The sequence below is a fragment of the Martes martes genome (genome assembly GCF_963455335.1).
Source record: "Martes martes genome assembly, chromosome: 3".
Lineage (NCBI taxonomy): Eukaryota > Metazoa > Chordata > Mammalia > Carnivora > Mustelidae > Martes > Martes martes.
Genome location: NC_137890.1, coordinates 144,768,576 through 144,784,108, shown reverse-complemented (window position 1 = coordinate 144,784,108; position 15,533 = coordinate 144,768,576). Strand labels below are relative to the sequence as shown.

Sequence of the window (15,533 nt, the reverse complement as noted above, 5' to 3'; positions counted from 1 at the left end):
AATTCATGATCACATTTGTTGTTACTAACACTGACATGTCATCCTCAGAATGCTAAGCAAAGCAAATGGCTGCATCTTTGAACATACTGCAGAAACCAAATACTTTTGTGTGCAACTTGATCTTCATGCCCTAAGATGTAGCTGAGTGCCCTGTCTTTTCCACATAGAATAAAATGTTAACCCTGTCTGGTTCCTAGATGTTGACTCCAGTGCATTTTTCTGCAATGTGATATGCTTTTGTTGGAGTATACAGAGGGACTTTTGAAAAAACTGTAAATGGTGAATTGCTTTCTTAATTTCTAAAAATTCTTAACCTCCAATTCTCTAATCACTTTATTTTCTGAAGAATTTTTAAAAATTTTATTGAAGTAAATCATTTTGAACAGCTGTTCTTTTAATGCTGTTTTCTTAGCTTTTCCCTTGAGCTCTCTGCTCTCTTAAAAATAACATGTATGTATATATGTATGTGTATATGTATTTATTTTTATCGTTACTTTTAAAAAAATCTTTCTTCCCTCTTCCCATAACTGCCATCATTTTTACAAGAAAAAGTCAACTTTAAATGGTATATTCCCATTCTTCTCTTGTCAGTTCTTCTGCCAAGTCCTGTGACCTTGGCTGATGGTTGAATTGAATGATGGGAATGTGCTGGTAGCATGGCACCTGGTTGTGTTCAACACAGAAAGGAATTCCAAAGGCATTAAGGATAGAAACAAAACAAGGAGTTTAGATATATATGACAATAGAGAAAACAAACAAGTACTAACTGAAAAAAGGAAAAAAAAACCACTTTCTTGAGAATGTTAAATGCCGTTTCTCCAATGCCGTTTCTCCAAACCAGAGAGGATAGGCATATAGCTATAATGCAATAGCTGATGACAGCAATGATATTTAAATATATACATTTTATTACCAAAACAGTGAATTGTTGAAAAAATGAAAATTGAAACAGTACTAAGATGTGATTATTTTGCCTTTCATATTGGGGGAAAAAGATGATACTACACAATACCGGCAAGAATATGGAGAAAGTAGTGTTGATTTTCTGCAATAGGGAGTGCTAATTGGTTCAACTTTTTGGTGGCCAATTTGAAAATCCTGTTTAAGTTGAAATATTGCATAACCTTTGGCTCAGCAATTTTGTGTTGATAAATGTACCATGCATGCACTAATACAAGTTTATAAAAAATTATGTACAAAAGTATTTTCTGAGGGAATGTTGAGCTTTAGTTCTAGAATCAGACAGACCTGAGTTGTAATCACTGCCTCACCACTTTCAAAGTATATGAGCTTGGGCAAGTTACATACCATGTTTAGATGTTTAGGTATCACTATACTTTGATAATTAAATGAAATTGTGTCTATAAAGTGTGTAACAAAGTATTTGGAACCTTGTAAATATTACTCTTTGTAGTGAAGATAATATTGTTATAAATATTATGCAGTTGGTTTAGTATAGCAAAGATCTGAAAACAACCCCATTATTCATCAACTAGGATATCAGCTAAATAAACTTAGGTTCATTGACTAGAGTACAACAGAGTCACTAAAAAGAGTAAGATCAATCTATATGGAAGTGGAGGCAAGAAATATTTTGAAAAAAACCAATCTTTAGTATTAATGGTATTACTCTATGTGTATGAAAAGATAGAGTAATATATTTTTACAAGTATATATAAACAGAGAGAGGGAAGAAAAGAATATTAACCAACATATTAGTAGTGGTTATCTCTGGGAAGTAGAATAATGAGCCACTTTTATTTTTTCTTTTTTTTTTTGAAATATTTTATGTTTTTTTAAATCATTCTTTATGTATCCAGAAGTCAAAAAATTTTTATCACAAAAAATTAATCCTATTTTTCTGGCATTATCTATCTATACGTATGTATGCTGGTTCCAGACCAGAACCTGTAATCTAGCCCTATCTATATCCATAAACATAGATTACATATTCTGGCCTATAACCTTAATGCCACAGAAATAGGATATACGTACACACACATAACGTATCAGTGGTAACTAAGTATCATGTAGCCTGATATGTATTTTACTTGAAAATGAGAGGGAACTACAGAAATTCATTTTTAACCCTTTTTATGGAATCAATACTTAAAAAGGAAACCCTAGAAATGGAAGGAAACTTAGTGTTTATCCAAGTCCAGCATCTCACCAGGAGCACAAAGTCAGTGAAAGCCAACTCCACCAACTTCATCTGATTTGGGGGATAATAAACATATTAACTCCCAAAGTAAAATATTGCTATTAGAATTTTATTCTTAAGTTGACTAAAATGTGCTTTTTCATAAAATTTCTGCCATCATTTCTATTTTTGCTTCATGAAGTGAATGAGGCTCTTTATAAACTCTTTAGATGACCGCTTTTAAATATTTTGGGGTTGGATAAATACAATTTTTTCATTTTAAATTTTCCCAATTCTTAGTATTTTTCTGTATATCAGAGGATTTCTGGGCTTGTTATCTTCTTCTCATAGCTCATACTCATATCTGAACGTCCTTAGAGATGCTTATTCTCTTTTATAGTCTGACTCATGCCATTCCAAAAAGAATAATCAACTGAATGATCCCATTGTTTATTAGTATTAGTAATCAGGCTAGATGTTCTCTAACTATAAATATCAAGGCAGACAAAAGTTTTCTTATTATGTTCTAATTTCAAACCTATTGTATTATTTTGGAATTTGTATTTTTATGAAATAATTCACAAATTATTTTCACAGGCTTTATATCCTTTAAAAATTTTACAATTTTTAAGGTAATCTGGCTCCAAATATTTGCCCTTATGTGGGAAGCTAATTTCAGTAAGATTAATGTGTTAGGGAATAAAATAGCAACACATTGAAAGAGTCAAGACCAGACCACATTCCTTTCATTTTAACTTAATTTAGCATCATTATGAAGAGTAAATTAAGGATCCATTAGGATTGACTGGAATTTTTAAAAAATGATATATTAACATTCACATCCACATATGCGCGCACACACGCACACACACACATACACACACACATTGAAAGGTATTTTGGAGCAAGAGGGGATATTAGTGTAGTGATAAGTTGCAGGGAAATGACCAGAACATTAGCCTGTATATGGAATCCCGAGTTTTGTTAATAAATAGTCAAGTCCGGAATATTGTTGCGAGGTTCCAGTAATGGAGCATATAGTGTCCAAATCCAACTTGACATTTGAAATTCTATTTCACCACTGTGAAAGTTCTTCCAGTTTTTTAAAAACCTTTGACAGAGTAATCAAATTGCAGTTGAGATGGGTTATCAACCTTGCTTTCTTTTATAAAGGTGCACTGGGAGTAGGTATGTGAAATATCAAAACACTTAATTGAATGAAAATAAATTTATCTTGGTATATTCTCAAAAGTTCTCTTCGATTTTGCACAATTTTGTCTGCCTAAGTGCTCAAGTTCATCCCTTCTCTAATTTATATTAAAAATATGACAGGGACGCCTGGGTGGCTTAGTGGTTTAAAGCCTCTGCCTTTGGCTCAGGTCATGATCCCAGGGTCCTGAGATTGAGCTTAGCAGGGAGTCTGCTCCCCCGCCCCCCACTCTCTCTCTCTGCCTGCCTTTCTGCCTTCTGTGATCTCTGTCTGTCAAATAACAAATAAAAAATCTTAAAAAAAAATATGACAGAGAAGTTTTAAGTTTTGGTGCTTGGTATTGCTTAATTATCAAGTCTAGATGATTAGTCAAATCATATAATATGTTTAGACTTAAAAGGCAACATGCAGCATTGAGATAATGAATTAAAATAGGTTGTTTCATTAGCGTAGTGTATGGTTTGTAAGTAAGCAATAAAGACTTGATGATTATATTATTAAGCCAGTCTCTAGATAATAGACTTCAAAATCTAATCTAATATATGAGTTTATTTATTCAGTTCATTATCTGTGTGTTTGTATGTGTGTGTGTACCTGTGTGTGTCTTACAGCTGTTATTTCAAGAAATCAAGAAGGGCCAGGAGAAATGGGAAAGGCTGTGCTGATTCCTAAAGATGACCAAGAGAAAATGAAAGAACTGTTTAAAATCAATCAGTTTAACCTTATGGCCAGTGACTTGATTGCCCTTAACAGAAGTCTACCGGATGTGAGATTAGAAGGGTGAGTTTACATGTGTTCTGTAATCTTATATATTGCTAATCTCTATATCTCACAATATCTCAGAACTTTTGGATCTCTGTGGTTCTGAATACCTATGCCATAGTGGGGATGTACTGTGCATCATACGATAAGAAATACGAACTATTTTCTTCCCTGGCAGAGCAAAATAGTATGCTTGCAAAGACACCACAGAATATGCAAGCCTAACAGGCTTCTCTTCACGAGATGTTTTTTGTTTTGCTTTGCTTTATCTTCCCAAATACAGAATAAACATGCTATTTGATAGGTTATATGCTTGCCTGCCTAGAAAGCTCTTACACTTTGTATTGAAAAACTGTATGCTTTGCTTCCAGTGTAAAAATGGCCAATTGCCTGTATGATTCTTTGACCCTTTAAACATTATTTATTATGGATTCCAGCAATTTATGGTACTATTTATAATTAGAATGCTCAGCTATCAGCCATGGAAGAAATATTCACTGGGAAATAGTAATACTGCATGCAAGATGATGTTGAAAAATTCAGCTTGTTTATGATTAACTGTAAGCTATGCTCTAGATAGTTGAACATGTTTTAAATGGGTGTAATAAAAATCAGAATATTTAGTGGCAGTATTGTCATCCTAGTAATATAGTTCTTACAAAGCAGACTCTTAGCGCTTAGAAAAGATATATCCTGAGACTTTAGAAAATTCCAAGTTTACAGATATGCTGCAGACCCCACTTCCATGGAAATAGAAGTTGTTCTTTTAGACATGTAATGGCTTTCTCCATATAGAATAAAATCAGTTAATGCAAATAATGGCTGCCACCTATAATGGTTATATTACATCAGTAGCATAGTGATGTTAACATCATATCAAATAAATCTGATTTTTTTCCTTTCTAAATTACTACAAATGAGACCAAAACAGAGTAACCAAATCTTGTTGAATTGGTTGGACTGGATTGCCAGGTTTATTTGATAGCTAAGTAACTGGGCTTGTATACCTTCGTATGCTTTTGAAATGTCTCTCTCAAACAAACAAAACAAAACAAAACAAAAAAACAAAAAAACAAACCCAAAACCAACCACAAATAACTACATATTATGGACATCTCTGGCCCCTAGTAAATGACTAAAACATTGAATATTACATTTGTGCATTCCAAAGACCTATATCATTTTATAGGTAGTTTTATCCATATTTGTATATTTGTACACAGACACATTTGAGATATACAATAAGCATATTCTTTGAAAGAATTTTGAACACTTTAGATGCTGTTTATACCATTATAATAATGCATTTCTCACTTTGTTTTATATATCATGTTGTGATAAAATGGAGAAATTTTTAAGAATTCTTCACTTTCAACTATAAGAACATAAATTTTATATGAGATCTGGGATAATTAAGGTGACAGCTGTTTTAGTACAGAATCATCACTTTAAAAAAAAATGAAAATCTTCACCGAGCATTGTTTAAAATATTTGTGGCCAATGTATTTCTTCTTTTAAGAATCACTTAGTAAATTAAGTACTTGAGTAATTAAGCCTTAAAATAAAGAACAATTCAGCATTTTAAAATGGAGATTTCAAATGGATTACTATAGAAGTTATACAAAATGCAATACTTACTGTGTTTTTATCTATTTATTTTGTGTGTGTATGAGGTTGACACATCTTTATTACAAGAATTTCTAAACACCACATCCCTTTCTTTTAAGTTGAGGTATAATTGATGTATAAGATAATACTCATTTCAGGGTACAACATAGTGATTTGATATTTGCATACACTGTGAAATGATCACCCCAATAAATTCTCGTTAACATCTATCAGCATGCAGAATTACAAATTTTTTTTTCTCGTGGTGAGAACTTTTAAGACTTACTCTTTCAGCACCTATCAAATATGCAACACAGTATTTTTGACTGTAGTAGTCATACTGTACATTATATCCCCATGACCTATTTATTTTATAACTGGAAATTTGTACCTCTTGACCTCATTCACCCAATTCCCCCAGCCTCCAAACTTCCTCCCCTCTTGCGACCACCAGTCTGTTCTCTGTATCTGTTTTGTTTATTCATTTTATTGTTTTTCAGATTTCATCTGTAGGTGAAATCATACAGTCTTTGTCTTTTTCTGTCTGACTTATTTTACTTAGTGTAATACCATCAAGGTCCATCCATATTGTTGCAAATGGCAAGATTTCATTCATATTTATGGCTGAGTATTCCATTGTGTATATATACTACTTTATTCATTTATTCTTCTATGGAAACTTAGGATATTTCCATATCTTGACTATTGTAAATAATGTTGCGGTGAACATAAGGGTGCATATGTGACTTCAAATGTGTGTTTCTGTCTTTTTGGATAAATACCCAACAGAGGAATTTTGTATCATATGGTAGTCCTATCCTTAATATTTTGAGGAACCTACATACTGTTTTCCATAATGGCTGCACCAGTTTACATTCCCACCAGCAGTATATGAAAGTCTTTTATCTACATTTTTAGCAACACTAATTTCTTGTCTTTTTGATATTAGCCATTCTGACAATTGTGAAGTGATATGTCATTGAGATTTTGATTTCTGTTGCTTGACATTTTAGTGATAATGAGCATATTTTCATGTGCCTATTGGCCACCTGTATATCGTCTTTGGAAAAATGTACAGATCTTCTGCCCATTTTTTAATTGGATTGTTATTATTGTTACTGAGTTGTATCAATTTTTTGCATATTTTGGATATTAACCCCTATCATATATGTGATTTTCAGATATCTTCTTCCTTTTGGTAGGTGGCCCTTTCATTTTGTTTCCAGTTTTCTTTGCAGTGCAGGGAGTTTTTAGTATGATGCAGCCCCACTTGTTTATTTTTCCTTTTCTTGTTTTTAACTTTGGAATCAGATCCAAAAAGTCATCACCAAGATAGATGTCAAGAGCGGACTGTGTCTATTTCTTCTGAGAGTTTTATGGTTTCAAGTGTTAACATTCAAGTCTTTAAACCATTTTGAGTTAATTTTTGGGTATGGTCTAAGATAGTGGTCTAATTTTATTCTGTTGCTTATGTCTGTCAGTTTTTCTAATACCATTTATTAAGAGACTGTCTTTTCCCCATTGTACATTCTTGCCTTCTTTTTCATAAATTAATTGATCATATATGCATGGGTTTATTTGGGGGCTCTCTATTCTGTCCCATTGATCTATGGGTCTATTTTTATGCCAATAGCATACCGTTTGGTTACTGAAACTTTGTCATATACTTGGAAATCAGGGACCATGATGCCTCCAGTTTATTTCTTCTTTCCAGATATTGCTTTGCCTATTTGGGGTCTTTTGTGGTTCCATACGAGTTTTGGGATTGTTTGTTCTATTTCTGTGAAAAAAGCCTTTGCAATTTTGAATAGAAATTGCATTAAATCTGTAGATTACTTTGAGTAATATGGGCATTTTAACAATACTTATTCTTCTCATCCATGAGCATTCAATATCTTTCTATTTATTTGTGTCTTGAATTTTTGTATCATTATCATAGTTTTCAGTATATAGGTCTTTCACCTCCTTAAATTAAATTTATTGAATTTATTACTAAGTATTTTATTCTTTTTGATATAGTTGTAAATGGGATTGCTTTCTTAATTTCTCTTCCTGATAGTTTGTGTTTAGTGTATATAAACACAGCAGATATTTGTGTATTGCTTCTGTATCATTCAACTTTACTGAATTAGTTAGCTTATTAGTTCTAACAGTTTTTAAATTAGTTTTAACAGACTCTTTTTGATAGAGTCTTGGGGGTTTTTGTGTATAAAATTTTATCATTTACAAATAGTGACAGTTTTACTTCTTTCTGTCCAATTTGAATGCCTTTCATTTCTTCCTCCTCTCCTCTTCTTCCTCCTCTTCATTTTCCTCTTCCTCTTCCTCCTTCTCTCCCTGCCATCCTTCTCCTCCTCCTTCCACTTCTTTCCAAATTGCTCTGGTAAGTACATCCAGTGCTATGTTGAATAAAAATGGTAAGAGTGGGCATCCTCGGCATTTTCCTGATAATGGAGTAACATCTTTTCACCAATGAGTATGATGTTAGCTGTGGGCGTGTCATATATGAGCTTTAGTATGTTGAAGTATACTTTCTCAATACCCATTTTGTAGAGCATTTTTATTTTAAATGGGTGTTGAACTTTGTCAGATGCCTTTTCTGCGTCTATTGAGATGATTATGTGATTTTTATCCCTTATTTTATTAATGTGGAGTATCACATTGATTGATTTACAGATGTTGAATCATCTTTTCATCCCAGAAATAAATCCCACTTAATCATTATGCAAAGTCCTTTTAATATTGAGTTGGGTTTGAAAATATCTGTTGAAGATTAGATTTTGCATTTATGCACATCAGGGGTGTTGGCCTATAATTTTCTTTTTTGTGGTCTTGTCTGGCTTTGGTATTAGGGTAATGCCAACCTTGTAAAATGAATTTCTAAGTATTCATTCCTCTTCAGTTTTTTTGGAAGAGTTTGAGAAAGATATGTATTAAATGTTTGAAGTTTTGGTAGAATTTACCAGTGAAACCATCTGGTCCTGGACTTTTGTTTGTTGGGAAGTTTTTGATTATTAATTCAATCTCCTTACTAGTAATTGGTCCATTCAGATTTTCTCTTTCTTCATGATTCAGGAAGGTTGTATGTTTCAGGAATTTATCCATCTTTTCAGGTTGTCCAATTTTGTGGTGTATAATTGTTCATAGCAGTCTCTTTTGATCCTTTGTATTTCTCTAGTACCATTCGTAATTTCTGTTCTTTCATTTCTGATTTATTTATTTGGGTCCACTCTGTCTCTCTCTTTTTCCCCTTGATGAATCTAGTGGAAGGTTTATCAACATAGTTTACCTTTTTACCAGCTCTTTCACTGATATTTTCTATTGCATTTAAGTCTTTATTTCATCCGTTTCTGCTCTGATTTTTATTGTTTCTGTCTTTATTCTTCCTTTTCTAGTTCTGTTAAGTGTATAACTAGATTGGGATTTTTCATGTATTGATGTAATATCACTCTGAGCTTCCTTCTTGGAACTGCTTTTGCTCCATCCCATAGATTTTGGTGTGTTCTCTTTTCATTTACATTCTCAAGAGTTTTTTGTTTTTTGGTTTGCTTGTTTGTTTTAGTTCCCTATTGATTTCTTCATTGACACCTTAGTTCTTCAGTACCATGTTGTTTAATCTCCACATAGATATTTTTTTTTAACTTTCTAGTCATGATCTTTTAATTGATTTCCACTTTCATACCATTGTGGTTGGAAAAGATGCTTGATAAGATTTCAATCTTCTTAAATATATTTAGACTCATTCTGTGGTTTAACATATGATCTATACTGGGGAGTGTTCCATATGCACCTGAGAAGAATGTGTATTTTGCTGTCTTGGGTGGAATGTTCATATTTTAGAGTCCATTTGGTCTAATGTGTTGTTTAAGGCTGATGTTTCCTTATTGATTTTCTGTCTGGACAGTCTATCCACTGATGTAAGTGAGGTTTTAAAAACCCTACTCTTACTGTACTGCTGTTCTGCTGTTAATTTCACTCTTTAGGTCTGTTAATAAATACTATGGATATATTGGGTGTATAGTTATTTATAGGTTACATCTTCTTGCTGGATTCATCCTTTACCATTATGTAATGCCTTCTTCGTCTTTTATTATAGTCTTTGTTTTAAAATCTAATTTATCTGATAAAAGTATAGCTATTCTAGCTTCCTTTTGGTTTGCATTTGCATGATTGTAGGATTTTTCCATACCTTCTCTTTCAGTCAGTGTATGTTCTACATCTGAAGTGAGTTTCTTCTAGGCAACATACAGATGGGTCTTATTTGTTTGTTTGTTTTAATCCATTCAGCCAGTCTTTGTTTTTTCCATTGGAGAATTTAGTCCACTTATATGTAAAGTAATTATTGATAGCTATGTACTATTTGCCATTTTGTTAATTGTTTTCTGACTCATAGTTTTGTACTTATTCTTTCTTTTTTCTTCTTTTTCTCTCTTCCTTGGTGGTTTGAAGACTGCCTTTAATGTTATGCTTTGATTCTTTTATCATTACCTTTTGTGTATCTTCTTACAGGTTTTTGCTTGGTGGTTACCATAATGCTTGCATATAGTGGCCTACATATACAACAGTCTATTTTAAGTTGATAACAAGTTAAGTCTGAATATATTCTAAAACTCTACATTTTCACTCTACCATCCCTCCTGTACTTTATATTTTCATGTCACATTTTGAATCTTTTTATTTTGTGTATCCCTTAACAAATTATAGACACTTACACTACTTTTGTCTTTTAACCTTCACACTAGCTGTGTAAGTTTAATCTGCTACCTTTCTTAAATATTTGCCTTTACCATTGAGATTTTCACTTTCATATGTTTCTTGTTACTAATTAGTATTCTTCCTTTTCAGCTTAAAGTAGTCCCTTTAACATTTCTTGTCAGGCTCGTTTAGTGGTGTGAATTCCCTTAGCTTTTGCTTGTTGGAAAACTCTTTATCTTTCCTTCAATTCTGCATGATATTATTGCTGGGTAGAGTATCTGTGGTTGGAAGTTTTTTCCCTTCAGCTCTTTAGGTATACCATGTCTCTCTTCTGACCTGTGAAGTTACTGGCGAAAAATCTGCTTAGAGTTTTATGGGGGTTCTCTTATACATATCAAGTCCTTTTTCTCTTGTGGCATTTAAGATTCTTTATATTTAGCTGTTGACATTTTAATTACAATGTGACTTGGTATTGATTTCTTCCAGTTCATTTTCTTTTTTTTTTTTTTTTTTTTTTTTTTTAGACTCATTGGTTTCCTGGCTCTGGATATCTGTTTTCTTCCCCAGGCTAGAGCAGTTTTCAGCTATTACTTCTTCAAATAAGTTTCCTGCCCCTTTCCCACTTTATTCTCCTGGGACCCCTAAAATGCAAATGTTGTTTTATTTGATGTTGACTCCTTAAGCTATCTTTACTTTTTTAAATTATTTTTTTTTCTTTTTGCTACTGTGCTTTAGTGAGTTCCACTGCCCCTTTTCCAGATCACTAATCCTTTTTCTGCTTCATCTAGTCTATTGTTGAAAACTCTTGTGTACTTTTTAGTTCAGTTGTCTTTTTCTTCAGCTCTGTGACTTCTGTTTGGTACTTTATAATATTTTCTCTCTCTTTGTCAAAGCTCTAGTATGTTCATCCATTCTTCTCCTGAGTCAGTGAGCATCCTTATACCATTATATTGAACTGTTTACCAGATAAATTACTTATCTTCCTTTCATTAAGTTTTTTTCCCAGAGTCTTGTTCTTTCATTTGGAACATACTTGTTTCCTCAGTTTCTTTGATTCTTTGTGTTTGTCCACATGTATTAGGAGAAACACTTACCCCTCCCAGTCTTGAAGGAGTGGCTTTATGTAGAAGATGACACTTATCTTTCAACCTTGTCCTAGCTCTCGACTGTCTCTCAAACCTTTGTAGTTGTCTAAACAGCCTGATTTACTTTTGTTCCATCCCTATTTTTGAGGTTGTATCAAGACTTGTCATTGTTTCAGAGGGAGGGATCTTAGCCCCCAATTTCGGGCTGATTGGAAATCAGACCCTCACGCAAAAGCTTTTAAAGTATGCTAACATATACAGTCCTACAGGACTACAGTTGTAAAACCAGCTGGCCTCCAGACCAAGTTTTTGGGAAGTATCTCCTTGGCAACAATTGCAAAAGTCAAAGCTCCGAATGACTACATAAACTCCTTTCTGGGAGGTACTGGCTGGCTGTAGCATAGCTACAGGAGAGCACAAAGATGGCATCCACAGCCTATGACCCTAAAAGCAACTCTGTGTCCTCTCCTCCTCCCCTCCCTCCCCCTCCTCCCTCCCCTCCCCCCTCTCCCTCTTCCCTCTCCTCCCCCCTCCCCCTCCTCCTCCCCCTCCTCCCCGTCCTCATTCTTCTTCTTCTAAGATTTTATTTGTTTATTTGACAGAGTGAGAGAGAGAACACAAGCAAGGGGAGCAGAAAGCAGAGGGAGAGAGAGAAACAGGTTCTCTGCTGAGCAAGGAACCAATGCTATGGGGGTCTCGATCCCAGGCCCTTAGATCATGACCTGAGCAGAAGGCAAATGCTTAACCGACTGAGCCACCCAGGCGCCCCCAGTTGTTTCAGTCTTCTGTCTGTGCTGAACCTTGGGGTTGTAACCCTGTCAAAAACTGTCACTCCAATTGTTTCAGTACTGTGGGGCCCAAAAATACAAAGCCCCCTTGCCACTATAGTTGAACACTCAAGAGACATCCTATGTATGAACTGTACACACACCCACCAGCTTTAATGGGGCAATGGGGACCATGGGATCAGGTATTTCCACTTGTTTTAGTGGTCCTGTGGGGTAGTATAGGACCTGGGCCTGCTGCCAGCTTTAGTGAGGCTATAGGAGAACATTGAGGTGGGATGCAACTGCTAGCATTAGCAAAGCCATGGGAGAGTACAGGGTTGGGGCACACTCACTGGCACTAGGAAGAGTGTAAAAAAATGTCAGCCACCATCACTGGCTCTACCAAGTAGAATGAGAGCCCCCAAATCTTGTTCACCAACATCTCGGTCTCCAGAGTCCCATCAGGCCCCTGCCCCTCCAGCAGACACTTTAAGATTAACAACTGAATCTCTTCCACACATGGTATAGTGATTTTCAAACTGCTGCTTTTGTGCTGGGTCTTGGGGTGCATGAGGCTTCATGCGATCCCTTTAGGAGAGATTCTCAGCTTCCTACAACCCTTTGGGTTTGTTGAACATAAGTTCTGTTGGTTTTCAAAACCAGCTCTTCTGGGGCCTTGTCTCTTCAGTGCAAGTCTCAAGGGTTGGGAGTCCTGATGTGGAGCAAGAGCCTCTTGCTCCTCAGGGAAAAACTGTATTTGTAAGACCTGATTGTGATCAGATTGTAAGTTGATGTGTTGGGTGGGAATTTTCGTGAGACCAAGTGTCTTTCTCCCCCGCCCCCATCCTAATGTGACCCCATTATCCTTTGTTGTGGAGGAACTGATCAGCCAGTTTTCAGGTCTTTTTCAGAGAATTGTTCTATATGTAGCTGCAAATTTGGTGTGTCTGTGGGAGGAATTAAGTTGAGGATTTTTCTGTATCACCATCTTGAACCACCTCCTGTTTATGGTGATGATTACTGCTCGAATTCTGAGATTTTAAAAATGCCCTGTGAAATAATATTAATGAAATGAATAATTTTCTGTTTTATTTTTATGTACCACCATAGTGTGTACTATCAGTAAGAAAACATAAAACCATCCAAACTTTCTATACAAATCATAAAATGTACGTGAGTTTTACTGGAGATATTTGCAAGTCACGTTGAATGACTCAGTTCTGTGACTGTCTGGGAAAATCTAATGTTGAAAAACACATTATGAATCATATATCCAAACTGTTACTTAAAAGAAGTAGAAATCTTCCAATACTCATTTGATGTAAAAAACTTTCTTTTTTTCAATTTTGGTGTTAGTTACTGTTCAATTTTGGGGTAGTTATATCTTAAAATGATATGAACACATTAAGTTAGTCTCAGTGATGACTGATAAATTACATAAAGGTGTAAAAAATTGGTATTGAAAAATAGTTTTAAAAACAGCTTAATTTATTTTAGTGGAAAAACAGAGTTGATATTTACTTACAAAGTGTCTGAACCACACAGTCAATTCATTCAAGTATCTGCACATATTTTACTAGAATATAGCCTTAAACTGGCTTGACTGAATTCAGAAAAATTACCCTATTAGTTTAGTGTTGTGTTTGGCCTTAATATCCATCTATAAATATTTGAAGATATGTCCAGAGCAAAAAACTTTTAGTAAATATCCCGTGGTTTCATAGAGAAGAGAGTAGATAAAAATATTTTTTCCTTGAGGTGATTGTGATGAAACATCAGGATGAGTTAGGGTTGAGTTCTGGAATGTCCATTCCTAGTGAATTTGAATATTTAATAGTGAATAGTAAATATTGAGTAGTGAATAGTGAATATTGTTTGAATATTTACATTAATTAATTAACTTACTTATACTTAATTTATTGACATGTGTAATACTATTGTATATACTCTAATTATTTGAGCAAATAAAGTAATAGTATTACAAATAGTCATGGTAATAGGCTATTTTAAATGCAGTTAAGACTGAAGATCTTACCAAATTTTTTACTTTCTTTAAGTCCCTCTAGGATTTTTCTAGGATTCTTGTCATAGTCTGCATATACATATAAATAAAATTACTGATGGTCTTACCACCCCTCTCTCTCCTTTGCCCATAAACTCCCTAACTTAAAAAGCAAAAGTGAAATGTCATAAAATTCTGATTCAGAACTTTGAGGAAAATGAATATTAGCTTAATGTGTTAATTATAAGCATTAGGGATTTGTTACCATGTTTCTCAATAATTATGGTTCTAAGATTTCATAAATTTAGTAGTTTGTATATAAGAACAGAGCCTAAATATTATTATTTTCAGAAAACAAGTAAATAGATGTCATTTTGTTTAGATTTTTAACATAAGATTTTTATGTTAATATCTGGAGAGAGAAATTTAAAGAGTTACCAAATTAAAAATTCCATTAAGAGATATTTAATGCACTATTTTTGAGCACTTAACATGCTAATATGTGCCAGATATTGTTCTGTGTGTCTGGGATATAACAGTCAACACAAAAGTTCCTGCTTCATGGAATTTAGAATGAATAAAAGACCTGAGAATGTTAAGGTGTGGTGAATAAAATAGTGAGGGAAAGCCTTTTTGAGAAACCCACATCTGGGTAAGTTGATGGAACTTTAAACACCTAAATAGTCTAATTTCTTTTTACTAATACATAGAGATGTTCAGTATTTACTAAGTGCCTGAAACAGTCAATGCTAGAAATATAATGAATCTATGGATATGAAAAACTCCATAAAGGTACAAAAGTGAAGGAATAATCATTAAGTAAAAATAAATCATTAAGTAAAGGAATAATCATTAAGTAAATTAAGTGTAGATGCGTGTGTGTTTATGTGTTTGCATTATTTTTGAAAATAGCGTTGAATTGTATATTCAATGAATGCCAGCAAAAACCATGCTTTGGTTTGCTTGGGCATCAGTAGTCAGTGTTACCTCATGGTTCTAGGCTGTTCTAGAAGTAGAGAAAACATGACTATGACCATAATCAATAAAGTTTAGATACATGACTCTATGCTATTATATGTAAAACAAATGTGGGAAGAAAAAGCCAGCTATGGAGAGAGATTTTTCAAATAATTGGGAAAAATCTCTAGGTATAGAGCCGGACATGTAAGTTTAAGATCTGTCTCTATGGCTAACTGTTAGGTCTTGGGCAAGACATTCATTTTCTAAGCCCCAGTTTCCTTTCACTGATTAAACCAGCAAATCA

General features: G+C 33.9%; 1 protein-coding gene across 3 annotated transcripts in view; it reads left to right on the top strand.

The window, feature by feature from the left end:
• GALNT13 (polypeptide N-acetylgalactosaminyltransferase 13) overlaps nt 1-15,533 on the top strand; it is a gene marked incomplete at both ends in the record, with an annotated part of 450,620 nt that overhangs the window by 157,365 nt on the left and 277,722 nt on the right. For all 3 annotated transcript variants that reach the window (XM_080799582.1, XM_080799581.1, XM_080799580.1), the window contains one exon: nt 3,962-4,130. In XM_080799582.1, the coding sequence (XP_080655708.1) occupies nt 3,962-4,130 (169 nt within the window). The remainder of the gene's footprint in view (nt 1-3,961; nt 4,131-15,533) is intronic.